The 21,161-nt window shown below is 40.5% G+C and overlaps 1 protein-coding gene across 3 annotated transcripts in view; it reads left to right on the top strand.

Moving 5' to 3' along the window:
• The window catches only part of LOC120533407 (gastrula zinc finger protein XlCGF26.1-like), a 67,444-nt gene that overhangs the window by 13,758 nt on the left and 32,525 nt on the right, over positions 1–21,161 (top strand). For 2 of the 3 annotated variants that reach the window (XM_039760272.1, XM_039760273.1), the window contains exon 3: positions 11,592–14,841. The exons of the other annotated variant lie outside the window; for it this stretch is intronic. In XM_039760272.1, the coding sequence (XP_039616206.1) occupies positions 11,592–12,631 (1,040 nt within the window). In that variant the 3' untranslated portion in view covers positions 12,632–14,841. Of the gene's footprint in view, positions 1–11,591; positions 14,842–21,161 lie in introns of those variants that run through there. 3 annotated transcript variants of the gene reach the window in all.

Raw genomic sequence — 21,161 nt, 5'->3', positions numbered from 1 at the left:
AGGAATCCAGTTACCTGGAACAAAAACCTGCAGCAACAGTGGGTTTGGGAAGCACTGCCCTAGTTGATTACCTTCTGTGTTCCCGCTCATTGTCTTACTGCATTACCCAATTTTTATTAATCTTCCGCTACCCAGTCATCCTTCTGTCAGATTTCCTGATAATGCTTGGTCTTCCTTTGATGATACACGGTTAATTACAAGAGTACGTGATTACTGCGTATTTCTCATGTCCTTGCAAGTTAGTGACAAATGGACCCTTGGAGTCGGAACATCATCTGCTCCTGCGTGCACCACTTCTTATCACTTTATAACCTTGTACATACCAGTCAGTGCACAGCACAGACTGGTATAGGGTCACAGATCAAAAGGCTTTTTAAAAATGCCTTCTAAGAGGACTAGGGGCAAGACCTCAGAAAAAAAATGTTAGAGCCTGGTAAATTACTCTGTCCTTTCAGAAACCCCATTCTTGTATCCAGGGCTGTGGAGTCGGTAGATAAATCCTTCAACTCCGACTCCTTAGCTTCTGGTACTTCTGACTCCAACTCCTCTATTTAATATGCTAACTTATTTTCCATGTTGATTAAACGAAGGAAACATACACATCATTTAACCACAGAACTACTGGCTAGGAAGCTGACTCTCTAGCGTATTGGCCAGTTTAAACAAAAGACAAGAACCTCTGAATAGACATCAGGCCACAGCACACACCTCCACCTATCTCATTTCACTTGTTTACACTCACATGAACTTGTTAAACACATTATATCTGAAATAAAATGAAAACACTTTTTGTAATATACCATAATCCAGATTACAATATGTGAATATCAGGTGGTACAGGGTGGGCCATTTATATGGATACACCTTAAAAAAAAAAATGGGAATGGTTGGTGATATTAACTTCCTGTTTGTGGCACATTAGTATATGTGAGGGGGAAAACTTCAAGATGGGTGGTGGCCATTTTGAAGTCGGCCATTTTGGATCCACCTTTTGTTTTTTCAATAGGAAGAGGGTCATGTGACACATCAAACTTATTGGGAATTTCACAAGAAAAACAATGGTGTGCTTGGTTTTAACATAACTTTATTCTTTCATGAGTTATTTATAAGTTTCTGACCACTTATAAAATGTGTTCAATGTGCTGCCCACTGTGTTGGATTGTCAATGCAACCCTCCTCTCCCACTCTTCACACACTGAGAGCAACACCGCAGGAGAAATTTTTGTTAGGTGATGAGGCAAACTTTTATGTGAATGGTGAAGTTAACAAACAAAAGCACCGCTATTGGTCTGACACTAACCCACATTGGATAGATCCCTCCAAGACTGTTAGAACAAAAAAATTGATGGTGTGGTATATGGGGTACAAAGATAGTGGGGCCATTCTTCATCAATAGAAACCTCAAGGCCACTGGATATGCGAAGTTGATACATGATGATGTGTTTCCCTCTTTATGCACTGAAGCTGGCACGTTCCCTGAGTTTTTCCAGCAAGATGGTGCACCACCACATTATGGGTGTCAGGTCCGCGCATTCCTAGATGAACAGTTTCCTGGAAAGCGAAATGGTCATCGTGGGCCAGTTGAATGGCCCCCAAGGTCTCCCGATCTGACCCCCTTTAGACTTTTATCTTTGGGGTCATCTGAAGGCAATTGTCTATGCTGTGAAGATACGAGATGTGCAGCAGCTGAAACTACGGATACTGGAAGCCTGTGCTAGCATTTCTCCTGCGGTGTTGCTATCAGTGTGTGAAGAGTGGGAGAAGAGGGTTGCATTGACAATCCAACACAATGGGCAGCACATTGAACACATTTTATAAGTGGTCAGAAACTTATAAATAACTCATGAAAGAATAAAGTTACGTTAAAACCAAGCACACCATTGTTTTTCTTGTGAAATTCCCAATAAGTTTGATGTGTCACATGACCCTCTTCCTATTGAAAAAACAAAAGTTGGATCCAAAATGGCCGACTTCAAAATAATAACTAATGTGCCACAAACAGGAAGTTAATATCACCAACCATTCCCATTTTATTAAGGTGTATCCATATAAATGGCCCACCCTGTATAATAGCTCAGCTGAACTTCACCCTAGTAGTAACACAACTATACACTGGGCTTTATTCTTACCTAAGAGAAGTACTTAATTATGACTATTGTTTATGAAATGGGACATTTGAACTTGCTGTATTTTTTTTAATTACAATTTAAATTTATTAGGAGTTGGAGTCTGTACATTTTTTGCCCCAACTCCAGGTAGGCAAAATTGTCTCCGACTTTGACTCCACAGCCCTGCTTGTGTCTTCCATGTTATTAAACATAGTGACAGAGACCTTGTCAAGTTCTAGAGGTTTCTGCAGGTCATTTGCTCTTTGTTAGGAGCTGGCCGTTTAGCTGGAGTGGTAGAACCTGCCGCTTGTAATGCCCATCTTAAGTATGTGTATGTGTGGCAGGGAGGGGAAGGTGGCGAACCATAATCCCTCAACAAAGACATCAAGTGGTAATGAATGTAACCAACAGCAGGCATGGTAAGCCCAGTTACAGATAAACCGGTTTCTGGCTGTCCAGCTGGAGCGGTAGGATCCTCCTATCGTATTAAGTATCATCCCAGCTGTGCCACCTCAGGTTGTCTTTTCCTTCCTCTCTGTTTTATTGTTGATTGGTCTTGTAAACTTGGCGATGATATGCAAGTTGACAGGTTTTAAATAGTGCAATCACCTTGTGTCAGATTACAACAACAACAACATTTATTTCTATAGCACATTTTCATACAAACAGTAGCTCAAAGTGCTTTACATATTAAAGAATAGAAAAATGAAAGACACAATTATAAAACAAAATAAATCAACATTAACATCGAATAAGAGTAAGGGTCAATGGCCAGGGGGGACAGAAAAAACAAAAAAACTCCTGACGGCTGGAGAAAAAATAAAATCTGTAGGGATTCCAGACCATGAGACCGCCCAGTCCCCTCTGGGCATTCTACCTAACATAAATGAAACAGTCCTCTTTGGATTTAGGATTCTCACGGAAGGGCTTGATGATGATGACGGTCACATAGACTTCTTCCTTTTAATCCGTCCATCATTGTTGGAGCATCATGAAGCTTTGAGTAGGTGGAGGTGGCGCAGGCCACCACCACAAAGAAACCGGAAAAAGAAACAGAAAAGAGAGTAGGGGTCAGTACGGATTTTAGAGCCACCATGAATAGTTATTTTGAGGAGATTGAACATACAGAGTATCAGGATTAAGTTAAATTAAGATTAAAATGAAGTTATGAGAAGGCCATGTTAAAGTAATGTGTTTTCAGCAGTGTTTTAAAGTGCTCTACTGTATCAGCCTGGCGAATTCCTATTGGCAGGCTATTCCAGATTTTAGGTGCATAACAGCAGAAGGCCGCCTCACCACTTCTTTTAAGTTTTGTTCTTGGAATTCTAAGGAGACACTCATTTGAGGATCTGAGGTTACGATTTGGAATATAAGGTGTCAGACATTCCGATATATAAGATGGGGCGAGATTATTTAAGGCTTTATAAACCATAAGCAGAATTTTAAAGTCAATCCTGAATGACACAGGTAACCAGTGTAGTGAGGCTAAGACTGGTGTGATGTGTTCTGATTTTCTTTTCCTAGTTAGGATTCTAGCAGCTGCATTCTGCACTCGTTGCAAACGATTTATGTCTTTTTTGGGTAGTCCTGAGAGGAGTGCGTTACAGTAATCTAGTCGACTGAAAACAAACGCGTGAACTAATTTCTCAGCATCTTTCAGTGATATAAGAGGTCTAACTTTACTTATGTTTCTTAAGTGAAAAATGCTGTCCTAGTGATCTGATTAATATGTGATTTAAAATTCAGATTACAGTCAACAATCACCCCTAAGCTTTTTACCTCCGTCTTGACTTTTAATCCTAATGTATCCAGTTTATTTCTAATAGCCTCATTGTATCCATTATTGCTAATCACTAAGATTTCAGTTTTCTCTTTATTTAACTTGAGAAAATTACTATTCATCCATTTTGATTAATTGCCACATGTGGTGTACACCGTACAATGGAGTGCATGCTTTGCCAAATTCTGGCTGCCCAAGTCTCTCTCTTTGATGTGACATCACAATAGGGAATGATAAGTAAAACAGCTGATTTTATTTTTTATTTTTTTTATTTTTGTTAAATATGACCTATTTCAGTGGTTCCCAAACTCGATCCTGGGGACCCACTGTGGCTGCAGGTTTTTGTTCCAACCAGATTCACAATCAGTGGTGATAATCGATAACGACTGATCTCATTTAACTAGCTGGTCTTTTTTTTTACTCTTATTCAGCATTCAGAAAAAACACAACAGTATGGTTTTTACATTTATAATACAATTCGAAATCTTTCTATTTTTTTCTAAAGCTAACTCTCTTCAGTTGTTTTCCTATTATTTTCCCCTTTTCCTCTTCATTTGCTCACTTCATTTAACCCCAATAGTGAGCAGACACCCAGGATGATGAAAGCAGCAACTCCTTCAGTGTCAGACTCACCAATTAGTAATTAATCAAATAACCAGAACACCTGGAAAAGCAGAATGAAAATGAGGTTGAAATTTAACTGCTAATTACATTTTAATAAAAAAATGACCAAACTTAGTTTGCAATTTCTTTATTATCTCCAAAACACAGAAACTGAGTAATAACGACTCACTTATTTAGGCTAAGAGTCCAATGAAAAACGGAAGCTGGTTGGAAGAAAATCCTGCAGCCACAGTGCGTCCCCAGGATTGAGTTTGGAATCCCCTGATCTGTTTCATGTGGGTTTTTTTTTTCTTTTTTCTTAATAACTTACTAAAAACGTATTTGGTTTTTAGAGTTTATAAATAGTTTTTATTTTTTGGCCGGGTGTGTGGAAGGAAAGGAAGACTGCTCGCAAAGGATTTGACAACACTGCCCAAGCTGCAGTATGCTTTTGCGGCTGTGTTGATTTGCTTGACATTGGAAAGCCCCATTTCTCTGCATTAACTCAAAAATAACAAAAACAAAAGGACCTGAGGCTTCATGTATAACGCTGTGCGTAGAATTCGCACTAAAACATGGTGTACGGACAAAAGTGGAAATGTGCATGCACGCAAAAAAAACTTCAGATGCACAAAACTGTGTGTAAGCCAACTTCCATTCCATTAATCCCACTTAGCGTGAAGTGTAACGCACAGGCATGTGCCTGTTGTCCCACCCCCACTCCTACCAGAATTTTGCATATTTGAATATGCAAATCAATATAAATAGCCTTTTCAGTTGAGCCATTTTTATGATGAAATCCATTAAAGTATGCATTTTACTTCTTCCAGATAAATCATTAACTTCATTTAAATAATGTCAGTCAGTCATTATCCAACCCGTTATATCCTAACACAGGGTCACGGGGGGTCTGCTGGAGCCAATCTATGTACTTCATTTAACTACTGTAGTAATATACAGTTAATAATTAAACAGGTGAAGGCACGGTGGCCCAGTGGTAACAATAAGCTGATGCCCCATCCAAGGATTGTTCTTGCCTCCCCCGTCCAAGGATTGTTCCTGCCTCCTGTAAGATACTTGCTGGGACACACATGACCCTAAATGGACTAATTAAATGCAGCAGCACTGGCTCTGTCAAACATACCCACACCCAATTCCTGTCTTTCCATTTTCTTTATCCAAGTATCCAATCGGCACACAATAAGCTCTGTAATAAATGTAAAACAAGCTGTAAGCTTAGAATGCAGATTCTTCAAAACTTTTATGGGACATTGAAAAACCATTGTTATACATGCTTAATTGTTTTATCAATCCAGGGTTGTGCCAGGCTCAGCAATCGTCAAGCGTGAGGCAGGAACAATCCCTGCATGGGACGCCAGCTTGTTGCTACCGCTACTTCACTGCACTTTCTCTTGTTAACAGTATACATTATTTAAATGAAGTTAATAATTTATCTGTAAAATATAATTTGTATACTTTAATGGATTTCATCATAAAAATGATATAAAGTTTACATTCTAGTATTCTAACACTGCACAGCTAAATGAGGATGACTCCTGGACATCACAAATTGACTTAGAAGCCAGTCGTCATGATCTGTAAATACGCACTTCTCTTCTATTGAATTGAATTCCTTTATTGTCATTTTATGGTACAGTGAGATTCAATATGCAAATCCTCCATAAACTTTTTTTCCTATAAAATGATAAAATAATTATAATGTGAATTTCCCCTTGGGATTAATAAAGTATCTCTCTAACAACTCATGCTCAGGAACATGGTCATATGCTTTTCCCAAATCTGCAAAACACGTGCATTTGTGGTTATCATACTTCAGTGCACCCTCCAGCAGTTGCGCCAGGGAGAAAAAATGATCTACTGTTCCACAGCCAGGATTAAATTTGCATTGATGTCTCTTTGGCTCAATTATCAGATGGATTCTTACATCCAGCACTATTTCATATGCTGTACTTGGAAGACTGAGTGAGGAGTGTGATCCCTCTGTCCCCTTTCTAAAATATCGGACAACCACACCAGTCCGCTATTCCAATTGTGCTTTATTCACCTTCCACGCAACATTGAATAGACATGTTATCAACGCTATGCCAACAATGTTCAGTGCTTTCAAGATCTCCGGTCGGATTTGATCTACCCCACCAGCCTTACCACCACATAGTCCTCCGACCACCACAACACCTATGGGACTCTCCCCCAGACATGTCCGATGCTGCTTTCTGTTAAGAGGGCATGTCCACTGGGGACAGGAGTTTCACAAAGTGTTCCTTCCACTGCTCGACAATTTGGTAGGAAGAGGTCTGCACCTCTCCATCCATGCTTAACATAGTCTGGTCAAGGTCATGCCAAAATAACGTCAAAGCCATACTCTTTCTCTATCAACTCTCCATCATCTGCTTCCACAAGCACTTTTGCAGCAGTCCTATACCCCCAGCCCCCCGAGAAACTACCTCGGGACCAAGTTAAGAGACACCACAAAGAGCATTTCCCTGAAGATTGCCTCCTTCATTCTGATAGCATCCCTCAACTCTGGTATCCACCATCGGGTCCTGGGGTTGCCACCATTAAATGCTTCAACCATTTTAAGACCAGAGTTTTTAGCAGCCGCTTCCACAACTGAGGTGTTAAACAGGACCCATTTGGACTTGGATGTCCCAGACCTCGCATTGCACATGAGAAAAGCACTTTCAGAGGGAGGAGTTTAACTTATCGCAAAACATAACCAGGAAACCTTAACTGCAAGCATAACTTGCTTTGAATCCTACTAACTACTAAATGGTGAACAATTGACGGCTCTGCTCCTCTCTTCTGCAGTGTGTCCAAATTATTTGGCCTCCAGTCAGATGGCATCTCTATAAAGCCAATCGTCGTCCTTCACCCCAAGGTGTTGTGGTAACCAATTTAAACATAAGAGTCTCCTTGTGTTTGAGCATAGTTTGTTATTGACAATCCATGACTAACACAGACACTTAACAAACTCTCGTCATTCTGGTTCAAATCTGGCAGGCCATTCCTCCAAGTCACACGCCTCCAGGTAGAACGTTAGCATTGATGTCACCCAGTAAGACTACCGAGTCAGTGAGCGGCTCCCACTCAAGCACCTCACCCACCCTCTCTAAGAAGGCTGAATACTCTGAATGATGGTTGGTGTGTACACATAGACAGAGTATTTATTTTTTTTGCAGCTTTCAGGTGGGTGCTTGTGAGTATCCCAACACCCACCCAAGGTCTTTAGCACATGGGAACTCCAGAGTAGGAGAGAGTGAGAGAGAGAGAGAGAGAGAGACCACCCTCAATCAAGAAGCTTTATTCCAGAATCCATGCTATATGCACCCGGTGGTGCAAACTAAATCTAGCTGGTACTTTTCCACCACCTGCATGAGCTCAGACTCCTTCCCTACTGGAGAGGTAAGGTTCCAAGATCCCAAAGCCAGTCGTCATTACCAGGGTCTAGTCTGTCTAGGTCTATTTTCACTCTGTGTTGCACACGATGAGCCCAAAAAATGGCTCTGTATTGCCATTTTGGTCTGAACCTGGTTGGGTTATGTGAGATGCCAAATCACCAGACACTTGCCAGCAAGCACCATCTTAATGTTTGGCTCCAGAAGCAGGTCTCCGTAACCATATCCTGGGCAGGATACACTGTTTCTTTAATTATTTATTTATATGTTCACGGGGATCAATGTTGAACAGTTCTTTATCTGATCTTTCAGCTCAAACCTGTTCATGTAAGGCAAGGGAGAGCAATGCCAGTCCTGTAGGACCACAGTGGTTACAAGTTTTCGTTCCAACCCAATTGCTTATTTGGGCACCAATCCTCAAATCTTGTTTAATTTTATAGCTTGCTAGTCTGCAATGTTGTGTTCTTATATAGTGGATTTTTTTTTCTTTTTCAAGGGTATCATCCAAATGATCTGAAGCCTGAAACAGATCATCTTCAGTTAGTCACATTTTTCTATTAAGTGTTTTATATCTAAGCCAAATAGTGCATAATGACTCCACATGGGTGTAAATGGAAATAAGTTAGACTGAGAACTGCTGGCTCCTTTATCATTTGCATCTTATTGCTAATAAGGAGCAATTAAAAACCGGGAATGCAGATGTTTATTTTTTTATTTAGTTTATTGATTTTATTGTAATCATTCCATACAAATAGATCAATTTTTTCAAAAAATAGGATTGAAAACAAATCAACCCCCCCACCCCTGAGAAAGAGATCGAGGCCAATGGAGTAAAACTTAAAGCTAGTAAAAGTTAAATAAATTGATGAGTTTAATAGGCAGATAAAGATAAATGGAGAAGAAAAAGAAACGGGGAGAGAATCTGCTATCTCAGTGCTTTAAAATCTTATTCTAAAATATTATTGATTAGATCCTGCCAGGTTTTGAAAAAGGTCTGCACAGATCCTCTAAGTGAGAATTAGATTTTTCCCAATTTCAAATAGTATATAACATCAGTTACCCGCTGACTTAAAAGAGGAGAGTGAGGATTCTTCCAGTTTAGCAAAATAAGTCTGCATGCCAATAGTGTAGTGAATGCAATCAGTTTGTCCTTCTCCACTTTAAGCCCCTCTGTGAGCCCACCAAACACAGCTGTTAATGGGTTTGGAGGGATTGTGACCGCAAGGCTGTCTGAAAGGAACTTGAAGATTTTTGTCCAGAATGATGTTAATTTGGTGCAGGCCCAAAACATGGGACCCAGTGAGGCTGGAACTGGAAACATTTTGGACAGTTTTAGGTGAGATGTGCTTGATATATAAGTTTGAGTTGAATAATTGTATGCTTTGTGCATATGGAGCTCGAGTGAATTCTCTGCATTGCTACCTTCCACTCCTTTTCTAAGATGTTCAGTGAGGGATCCTTTTCCCAGTGTTCTCTTGGATCTTTGAAAGGGAGGGACTGTAAAATAGTTTTATACTGTATATTGCAGAAATGCTGTCCTCAAAACTGAGCAATATTTTTTCCAACATAGAGGAAGGTGGGAGATGAGGAAAATCGGGCAGATGTTTAAGAGTGAAATAAGCAATTAAGGGTGGGGAACCTTAACAAGCGAGACCACTAAAATGAAGCCTCAAAATGTCACTTAAGAAGTAAGTACTTCAATGGCAATAATTGACTTGTCATTAAGAAACTTGGTTGGAACAAAACCCTGCAGCCACTGCGGCTGTCCAGGACTGACATTCCCCACCCCTGATCTAAGGAGACTCTACTAGGAGCACAAAGCTCCAGATGCTCTATCTCTGAACATCATTAAGGTGCACAAGCGCCATCAACCATGTCAAGGTGACTGTCCAGGGTGGGATGCTGTAAATCTCCGATTCTGGAGAGCCACATTGGCAACAGGTTTTCATTCCAACTATTTTCTTAATTAGTGACCAGTTTATCCTGCTAATTAACTTTTAACATTTAAACTGCCACATGTTGGGGGTTAATGCACTCCCGGACACCAAATACGTTTTGCTGCACTTTTAAAATAAACGTCACAATTCACCAAGAAAAAGTGCAATTTTAATGGAACACACTTTTTTTTCCATGCCAAGAGCATCACAATTACTGCAACACTGATCATTTTACACACTGCCAATAAACTGTAAAAACTACTGCAACAATCTATTATTCTCTGTACAAGGTGTAAGTGACGCCATTGATGAAATTCAGTAAATCGTCAACACTGATGCTAACAGGCTAGTCTAGTGCAACAGCTGAATCCCAAGGACAGTGATGCTGTTCATTCGGGTTCTGGACAGTGGTTATGAGGGTCTGCTCAACAAATGTACAGCATGGACTGATCAGCTGTGGCGTGCTGGTAAATTGCACTGGGAACCAAATATAGCCGGTTGCGGTTAAGGGTTAAGACTCGGAGCCGTTAAATCAGAGCTGAGCAACATCTATCCTGGTGGCTTCAGGTTTTTGTTCCAAGCCAACTGCTTCACAAGAAATCATTCGTTGCTGATGAAGCAGGTATTCCTCAAAGTGACATTTTTCTACTTTATATTAGTCTTCTCGCTTAAGATTTTGAACCCTTAATTGCTTATTATAGTCTTAAACAGCTGAATTTAGTGCTTTAACTGTTCCTTCTTACCAATTAGATGCAAATGACAAACAAACCAGCAGTTCTCCATCTAGCTGGTCTCCATTTCCACCCGTGTGTATTCATTATTCACTATTTGGTTTAATTAAGTATGTAGAAAGAAACTGAAGAGGAGGTGAAGAACTGAAAATGACTCCTCCGTTTTAGGTTTCAAATCACTTGGATGATACAGGTATGATAGGAAAAAAAAAAATCTGTCCTTTAAGAATGAACTGACATGGTAGAGTTTTAAACACTAACAAGCCATGCAATTAAATAAGTTCTGTTAATGGTGAGGATTGGCTTTTAATTAAGCAACTGGTTGGAAGAAAAACCTGCAGCCACTGCAGCCTCCCAGGATCAGAGTTGGCCATCCCTGCTATAAATAACAGTAATTAGGTGGTTTTCAAAGGTAGTATTGTTGCATGCTGTGTCCAGGAGAGAGACTCTCCAGTTCTTTGGCACAAGGACAGTTGCCACTCCAAACCCTACCAGTGGAACGGCAGGTGTAGGTGAAGTTGAGAAAAGTCCCGTTGGTGTGTGGTTGTGTCTTTGGGAAGAATCCATGTGTCTGTCAGAGCCACCACTTGGATTTGGGTGGAGAAAGCTGGAATGCAGTCTGTTTCACAGAATTGCAGTAAAACTGCAAATTTTACTATGGCTACCTTAGAAAAATCACGACAGTACACATCTACTAACATTATACTGGAAATTATAAATGATACTAACGTGTCACAAAACTGGTTTCACCTGTGACTTTCCTTGTAAATTGGGTCTGTCACATGTGATCTGTTTAGTTTACTGTTTTAGTTCCTTGGTTTCAATGATTGCACGCATGTGCCGAATATTTAATTATCACTGTAAGCATTTTTTCATGTGCAGCTTAAGTCTTCTGATTGCTTATGCTTTTAAAATGTTGTTCCAAATTTCAACCAGCATTTATTTAATGTTAGGAGTTACTTTCCATCGGCTTCCCTACTATTGACATTCTTTTTTTCCTTTTAAAATTCATTCAGGTGACATAACTCACTGCTGTTCTGAATGTGGCAGACACTTCTCTTACAAGAGTAATCTTACAAGACACTTGAGAGTTCACACCGGAGAGAAGCCGTATTGCTGTTCTGAATGTGGCAAACAGTTTTGTTACAAGAGCAGTCTTCAGTGCCACACTAGAATCCACACTGCCGAGAAGCCATATTCTTGCTTGGAATGTGGCAAACGATTCTCTCAAATTCACAATCTTCAGTGCCACAAAAGAATTCACACGGGGAAGACACCATATTGCTGCTTGGAATGTGGCAAACAAATATTTTACAGGAAGAATTTTCAGGAACACTTAAGACTTCACACAGGAGAGAAGCCCTATTGCTGTTCTGAATGTGGAAAGAAATTTGCGAGAATCGACAATCTTCAAAGACATAAAGTAATTCATACGGGAGAGAAGCCCTATTGCTGTTCTGAATGTGGCAAACAATTTTTTGACAAGAGTAGTCTTCAGAGCCACACTAGAATCCACAGTACAGAGAAGCCCCATTGCTGTTTGGAATGTGGAAAACGATTCCTACGAACAAACAGTCTTGTACGCCACAAAAGAACACACACTGGAGAAAAACCATATTGCTGCTTGGAATGTGGCAAACAATTCAGTGAAAAGAGCAATCTTCGGAGCCACTCAAAAATTCACACAAGAGAACAGATGAGGCCAAAAGATTGTACGTTGACCAAAAAAATAAGAGGACTTGATACAACCAAGTGGTCAATCGAAGATAAAGAGGAGATTATGTACTGCTACTTTTATGCAACAGACCCTGAATTTCCAACAATGGGATATACCAGGAGGGCTCGCATAAAACTGCAATTCAGAAACATAATCTCAAGTTCCAAGTTAAATAACATAACAGACGCAAACCTAAGGTCTCTAATTGGATATATTAAAGGAAGTAAGAAAATAACTCGGGAGAAATTAGAATATCTGCAAAGAAGAGCAAAAGAAGAAGTAATATGTGAGAAAGGTCAAGATCAAATCAGTACGAGAACCAAAAGGGAGAAGACCTGAGATGATGAGAAAAGGAGGGATCTTGTATGGTGCAGTAGGTACACCAACTTTAAAGCTTCAGCAGGCAGATTTATTAAAAACAATGAGAGAATGGACACATTTGTAAACAAATCCAGAAACAAACACCAGAAAATGAATGGAAATACTTGAAAAATTCTTTACAGTCAAAAGTAGAAAATTAAGAAAAACAATCGATTTTTACATAGTGAGATTCTAACAACAAAGAGAGAGGTTTTTTGGGAGGGGTGGAAGTAATGGAAACTGGAATAGACTATAAAAGTCTAAAGAGAACTCATCCTCAATGTTAGAGGGAGAGGAGACAATAAACGGAACACCAACAGAAAGTTCCTGAAACTCAAAGAAGAGCAAACAAGCTAATGAGAAAGAATGACCAAAACAGACGTAACACCATCATTAGAGGACAGGCATTCAAGAAACTGAGGAGGAGATCAACATAAAGAAGTACATAGAAGTCTCTAAAAAAGAGCGGTGACCAAGAAGAGCACTAAACCGAACTGTACAATCTTTAATAGGCAAGGTGAATAAGGACATTTTGGAGATGAAGCAGAACCAAGAGCACAAAATGGACTTAACTACAGTAAAAGAGGATCCAGTAAACAGGATCCAGTATTGTGCAGCAACACTCATCACCTCTAAAGTAACAGCACAAAAAAATAAATAAAAGTAAGGAAGGAACAGCAAAACTACACTCCTCCTTGGATGGAGCAAATTGAAGAAAAAGTGAAGACCTCACGCAAAGAGGTGGCATTAATTAAAGCCTACAGTAGTGAGATCACAAAGTTCTGGTAAAATAGAACAGCTGAAATTACAGAATTGCTTATGAACATACGAGGACCTCACCTTCACAATTGCAGACAATTTTGGTAGAAGCACAAAAACTAAGAAAATATTAATCAGAAACACAAAGGGGGTACAGAACAGACTATTTAAGGAAAACCCCAAAAAATGCTCTGCAGAATGTTAAGTGGGTAAGACCCTCTGAAAGTAACTCGAGCACAAGACAAAAAAATAGATGAATAATTCTGGAGAAAAAAATGGTGATAATCAGCTTTAAAACAGATAAGCAAACTAGAAATGGAAACAGAAATCATTTGAGCAAAATAAATGCCATGGAGTGAACTAACTGCAGAAGAGGTGACAAACAAACACAGGAAGTACTGCTGCTAACTGGAAGGCACCTGATTTAGATGGTGTACCAAATTTTTGGATAGAGCACCTAACATCCCTGCACCAGGATAAGGCCGACTGCAAAAATACAATAATGGAGAATCCAGAGACAGCACCAGAGTGGCTTATAACGGAGATTCCTTTCCTACTCCCAAAGTCCAAATATTCCAAAAAGTTACTGCCTTTACAACCTGCTTTCCCACCATCTACAAACTATTTACAGCAATCGACGCAGAGTGAATTTACACACACCTGGACCAGAATAGCTTGATGGCAGAAGAACAAAGGAAAAACAAGAGAAAGTCTTATGGAACCAAAAACCAGCTCCTGTTGAACAAAGTCATCATGGAATGTTGGGGTAAAAAGGCAGAGACCTGAGTGTGGTATGGAGAGATTACAAAAAGCATTTTGCAGTATACCTCATTCTTGGATTCTTACAAAGTCCATGCCATTTTGATAAACATCATCTCAACTACCACGAAGCACTGGCAAACAACCCTACAGCTTCACCAAGAACAGGCACAGGTCACCATCCCCAACATAAAACTCAAATGAGGAATTTGTCAAGGAGACTCATTATCACCTTTACTGTTCTGCCTAGCATTAAACCCATTAAGCACCCTCCTCGATGACCTCAGCCATAGATTTAATATGATGATCCAGAACCTCAGATAGTCCCTTACCTCCCATTTACTGACAGGTTGAAGCTGTATGGCTCCTGCAGCCGGGACCTGAAGGAGAAGCTGCACTTAGTAAAAATGTTTTCAGATGACATCAGAATGGCATTTGGGATTGGCAAGTGTGCCAAGGCCACCTTCATCAACAGAATGCTAACCTCAACTGCAAACTTCAATTTCAAACAGGAGTGTGGTGTTCTACAAATACCTGGACATTCATGACAAATCACAAAACACTCTGACAGACTGTCAAGGAACACGTCGGTAGAATAAAACACAATCCTTAAGGGCTCATTTATACTTCACGCTCAGAACGCGTACGCGTCCGCATCATGGCTGCCACGCGTTCCCAGCGTTCATTTCACGCGTCCTCTGAGCAGGACCTCAGAAATTAACGTGACGCGTGCGCGAGTTGCAGTACCAGCAAAAGTCGGGCGCGGTGTGCTAAAAGTCGGAGCGTGGCGTCAGAGTCTCTGTTTACTATCTACATGTGACAGCAAGCCTCTATGGAGATCCTTCGGGGATCGATGTGCGCGCTTTGCTGTTTGATGAATGGTTCAAAGTGTTGAAGCAAAATGCCGACATACAGATGCATTCGTGGTGCTTTTATATTCAAGCGTCGCATATTCCCGATCGTAATGACACGATACATTTTAAAAGTCTCACATACCATCTTTTGTGCCGTCTACTTTTTATTTTTTTACTTTACCTGCTGTCAGGTCCAAGAAGCTTGTAGCGATTAAAAACTGGGATGAGCGTTCTGACGGTCTGCTTTAATAATAAAGTAAACTACGAGGTTAAAGTGGACATTTCGAGATTAAAGCCGAAATTTCCACTTTAATCACAAAATACACGTTTTCACCGTGTCTTTTATTTTTTTCTCAGTGGCTCAAATACAGCGCTATACATTATGTTGCCGATGTGAAGTTGCAAAAAAAAAAAAAAAAAAAAAAATAGACGGCACTGAGACTTTTAAAATGTATCGTGTCATTACGATCGGGAATATGCGACGCTTGAATATAAAAGCACCACGAATGCATTTGTATGTCGGCATTTTGCTTCACCACATCGAAGCATCCATCCCGTAGGATCGGCATAGAGGCTTTCTGTCACATGTAGATAGTTCCCGAATGTAATAACACGATAACATTTTAAAAGTCTCACATACCATCTTTTGTGCCGTATATTTTTTTATTTTTGCAACTTAACAACAGCAACATAATGTATAGCGTTATATTTGAACCACTGAGAAAAAAATAAAGGACACGGTGAAAACGTTTATTTTGTGATTAAAGTGGAAATTTCGCTTTAATCTCGAATTGTCCACTTTAACCTCGTAGTAGTTTACTTTATCATTAAAGCAGACCGTCAGTAACGTCATCCCAGTTTTTAACCGCTACGAGCTTCTTGGACCTGACAGCTGCGGCAAGCAGCAAAAGATCACCACACAGAACAAATGAAATGTATATTCCAACTCTCTGCACATTTAGAATCTTTAGATTCATACTTGATATCACTTTCATGATGAAATGCATTAAAGTGTGCATGTTACATTTTACATATAATTTCGTTTAAATAATGAATACTGTTAATAAATACACACATGTGGGTGTCACGGTGGCGGAGCGATAGCACTGCTGTCTCGCAGGGAGTTACGTTGCTGGTATTTCCTGCTTGTATTCCACACTGTGCTCGGTTTCCTTCCAAAGATAAGCAGATTTGGGGATTTGGTGCGCTAAAATGGCGCTAGTGTATGTGTGCTTGTATTCACCTTGCGATGAGCGGAGACCTCGTCCAGGGATTGTTTCTCAGTCGTGCCCAATGCTTGTTGGAATGGACACATCCCTGGATTGATGGATTTAATCAATAAACATCCTTGACCATCACAGATATTGCGGTAAGGTGTTATCGGAATTTAATAGGTGTTTTAGGCAATTCACAACACAGAGAAGCCAAACATGTTCTCACCATGATAATATCTCACACTGCCACCTGGTGGACTCCTCCAGATTTACGTAAAGTACGCGCGCAAGTATAAACACTTCAACGCTTGCGTAGCAGGAGCGTCCGCTGCAGCATGCGTCGCGAGAATTATAAATGAGCCCTTAGACCTCCCTCACTTCACATCACAGAAAGCAAGCTATTCATGAATTTGCAAACCCTGTCCTGTCTTACAGTTGTGGTATCATCAGCTGACCACAAAGTGAGCTCCATAAACAGGACACCAAAACAGGAAAATCGCTGCATGTGTTACCAATGTATTTCCAAAACTCCATTCCAGGAATCAGTGTCCAGAGATCAGAAGGAGGTATGGGTCTAATTGAAACTGACTACACTTACAGATAATCAGTAATTGGAATAAAAAGTTACACCATGAACTGCAAGGACTCAAATGTACTAATCATAGTTCACCATTTAAGCCTCAAACGTCATCCATAATTAAACTAGTTCAGCTCTTCCGGATACAAGAGAAAGTAACAAACTCCCTCATCTTGTGCAAAGATGATGAACAGTACAATACTCTAAGCAGCAAGAAAGAAAAAAAATCATAGTTATATCAGCAAAATGAAACAAATTGGGAAGTCAATCAATATCAATATAGTGAGAAGTGTGCCACCTTCTTCCAACAGCCTCATGTGGACTCAGAACTTACCCATCTGTGGCTCATTAGACCAAAGGATGAACGCCTAATCGTGATTGTATAAGACAGCAGTAGACTCGGCACAAGGTGGTTTAGGGCATCAAAAGAACCCCGGAAGTGACAGTCTGGGCAGGAAGTGGCGTCATCACGGGTGCTGGAACCCTGTGGGATTTCCCATTAATGGTCTGCAGAGGATTGAAAGAAAAAGTCCGTGCACCTCGCTGCCTCCCATGTGCACGTGTGTGACACAATGCATTCTGTTGTTCTGTTTCTTAGAGTGTACTTCAGTTCTCTTGATACACGCCTAATGGCTGGAGACCCCCTCCCCATACAACAGAAAGGTAATGTAAAGAAAGTAGGAGCCTTACTGAATTATTTCATTAACTACTGGCATTGCAGAGGGCAAAATGGATTATTGAGTTAAATCTCTCCTCACTTCCTACAAGTTCTAAATTTTAAAGAAAGAGACGTACTCCGCTAGAGTAGCAGTCAGCCCTGACTGTAACCATATGGGCACCATAGTTGGGATTCTGTTCTGGTTCATTTAATAAAAGTCTAAATGCTAGAGGAGAGTGTGGGGTGACCTACCCCTAAAGCAGCTATGATCTCATTCTTTCAGTCATTACCCAAAGATCATGATCATAACTGAGGGTAGGGACGTAGATTGCCTGGTAAATCGAGAGCTTCACCTTCTGACTCGGCTCCTTCTTTGCCACTACTGATCGATATATGCTGACTGCCTAACTGTACCTGCTGCCCATATCTATCTGTCAGTCTCACCATCACTGTTCCCCTCACTCATGAACAAGACTCTGAGGTATTTTAAGCTCCTCCACTAGAGGCAGTAACACATCCTCAACTCAGAGCGGACACTCCACCTTTTTTCCTACTGAGGACCGTAGCCTCAGATTTGGAGGTGCTGATCCACTTCCCTGCCACTTCTCAACACATGCTGCAGTTTACAGCACAATGAAGCCAACAGGACCATGTCATCTGCATAAACCGCTTATACAATTCTAAGGCCATCAAACTGGACCCCCACCCGTGCCTTGATATCCTGTCCATGAAAATCACAAACCGGATAGCCCTGAGGGAGACCTACACCTACTGCAAATGGTGCTGATGTTTCCCAAGTATGTGAACACAGCTCTCACTGTGACTATACGGGGACCTAATAGCCCTTAATAGTGCTCCCAGAATCCCACAAGGAACCCGGTCATACGCCTTCTCTAAGTCCATGAAACACATGTAAACCAATTGGACATAATCCAGAATCTTCATTAGGGTAAAGAGCTGGCCCACTGTTCCACAGCCTGAACGGACTCCACATTGCTCCTCCTGGATCTGAGGTTCCATGACTGAGTGGAGTCTCCTTTTTAGTATCCTTGGCATAAACTTTTCCAGGTAGGCTGAGGAGTGTGATTTCCCGTGATATATGGAGCACACCATCTAGTGCCCCTTTTTTTAAAAAAAAAAAAAAACAATTGGGACCAATTGGTTTGCCACTTCAGAGGCTCTGTTCTTGATGAGCACACAACACTGAAAAGGCATGTCAGCCATGACAGTCCAACAATGTTGGGAGCCTTCAGCATTTCTGAGTAGAACTCCTGCACCCCAAGGGCCTTGCGACTGCAGAGTCACTTAACTAACCTCCGTGACCTCCCTTGGGGAACTGGGTATTGATCTCCCATCGGCTTCTGGCTTTGCCCCCTCCAAAGAAGGCATGTCTGTCAGGTTCTGGATCTCCTCAACAACAACAACATTTATTTCTATAGCACATTTTCATACAAATGATGTCGCTCAAAGTTCTTTACATGTTGAAGAAAACGAAAAGAGACAAAATAAATTAAAATATTGAATTAAGGAACACTAATTAACATAGAGTAAAAGTAAGGTCTGATGGCTAGAGAGGACAGAAAAACCAAAAGAAAAAAAAAACTCCAGAAGGCTGGAGAAAAAATAAAATTTGCAGGGGTTCCAAGGCCATGAGACCTCCCAGCCCCATCTAGGCATTCTACCTCGCATAAATGACCTCAGTCAGTCTTAATGGTATTCAGGGTTCACATGGAAAAACTTGATGATGACGGTCATGTGGACATTTGGCCTTCCATCCGTTAATGTAGGGACATCATGGTGCTTTGATTAGGTGGTGGGGGCACAGATCACCACCACAGAAAAAGAACGGAAGAGAAAGTAGGGGTGAGTACGGATTACAGAGCCACCAGGAATGATGATGATGATGATAACTAATTGAATATACAGAACATCAGGATTACACTAAAATGAAGTTATGAGAAAGCCATGTTAAAGTAATGTGTTTTCAGCAGTGTTTTAAAGTGCTCCACCGTATTAGCCTGGTGAATTCCTATTGGCAGGCTATTCCATATTTTAGGCCACCTCACCACTTCTTTTAAGTTTTGCTTTTGGAATTCTAAGCAGACACTCATTTGAAGATCTAAGGTTACGATTTGGAGTGTAAGGTGAGAGACATTCTGAAATATAAAATGGAACAGATTATTTAAGGCTTTGTAAACCATAAGCAGTATTTTAAAGTCAATTCTAAATGACACAGGTAACCAGTGTAGTGACATCAGAACTGGAGAAATGTGCTCGGATTTCCTTTTCCTAGTTAAGATTCTAGCAGCTGCATTCTGCACTCGTTGCAATCGATTTATGTCTTTTTTGGGTGGTCCTGCGAGGAGAGCATTACAGTAATCTAGTCGACTGAAAACAAAAGCGTGAAGTAATTTCTCAGCATCTTTCAATGATATAAGAGGTCTAACTTTTGCTATGTTTTCTCCTTATTTAGTTTGAGAAAATTACTACTCATCCATTCAGAAACAGAAGTAAGACTTTGCGTCAGTGAATCAAGAGTCGGGGTCATCAGGTGCTATTGATAAGTACAGCTGTGTCTCGTCAGCATAGCTGCAGTAGTTCACGTTATGCCCCAAGATAATCTGACCTAACGGAAGCATGTAAATCGAAAAGAGCAGTGGACCCAGGATAGAGCCTCAAAGTGTTCCTAATGCCACCAGACTCCATTCTCAGTTTAGGTCAGCACTTCCCCACTCTTGCTGAGAACAGCCTCAATGAAGCTCTGCCTTCACCTTCTTTGTCACTTGATTTGTTTGTCAGAAGCTCTTTCAGCCTATTCAATCATAGCTTTCCAAACTCCTCAAGTACCCGGTATGGTGTTTTATTGATGGCCAAAGCTGTAGGCTTTATGGCTTTTAGGTTCCCTTCTGCTGCTTCATGAGACTCCCATGCTAACCATAACCATCAACCTGATAGCATCCCTTGTCTCTGGTGTCCACCATTGGGTTCCTTGGGTTTCCATCTCAATGGGCACCTCTTGACAGCTGTATGGAGGCTTTGAACAAGACCCATTCAGACTCGTCCTAGGCCTGCCCTTGGATGTGTGAAAAGCTCTTTCAGAGGATGAAGATGAAAGTCTTCTGGACAGGAGCATCCCCTAGATCAGTGTTTCCCAAACTCGGTCCTGGGGACCCCCTGTGGCTGCATGTTTTTGTTCCAACCAGATTCCTAATCAGTGACAACACCTGATAACACTGATCTCATTTAATTTAATGAATTAGCTAGGATTATTTTTCTTTTATTCTACATTCAGAAAAGCACAGCAGCATTATTTTTACATTTATAAGACATTTAGAAATATTTCTGCTTTTGCTATAGATTTAAATGCTTAACTCTCTTTTGTTGATTTCATTATATTTTGCCCTTTCTTTGTGCAGTTTTTCCCCTTCGTTGTATCTTATTGATCACAATTAAAAATGAGCAGAACAGACACCCAGGCAAACAACACTGAACAATCAAAGGCTGCAACTACTTTAGCGTCAGACCCACTAATTAGTAAATAATGGATTAATTAAACAATTAGAATACCTTGAAAAGTAGAATGAAAATCAAGATGAAAATAATAAAAAAAAAAAAGAATATATTATTCCCATATAACTGCTTGGTACATTTTAATATTTTTTTTTTTTTTAGCAAACTTAGTTTCCTA

The sequence above is a fragment of the Polypterus senegalus genome, chromosome 8 (genome assembly GCF_016835505.1).
Source record: "Polypterus senegalus isolate Bchr_013 chromosome 8, ASM1683550v1, whole genome shotgun sequence".
Lineage (NCBI taxonomy): Eukaryota > Metazoa > Chordata > Cladistia > Polypteriformes > Polypteridae > Polypterus > Polypterus senegalus.
This window is presented reverse-complemented; position numbering and strand designations above follow the sequence as displayed.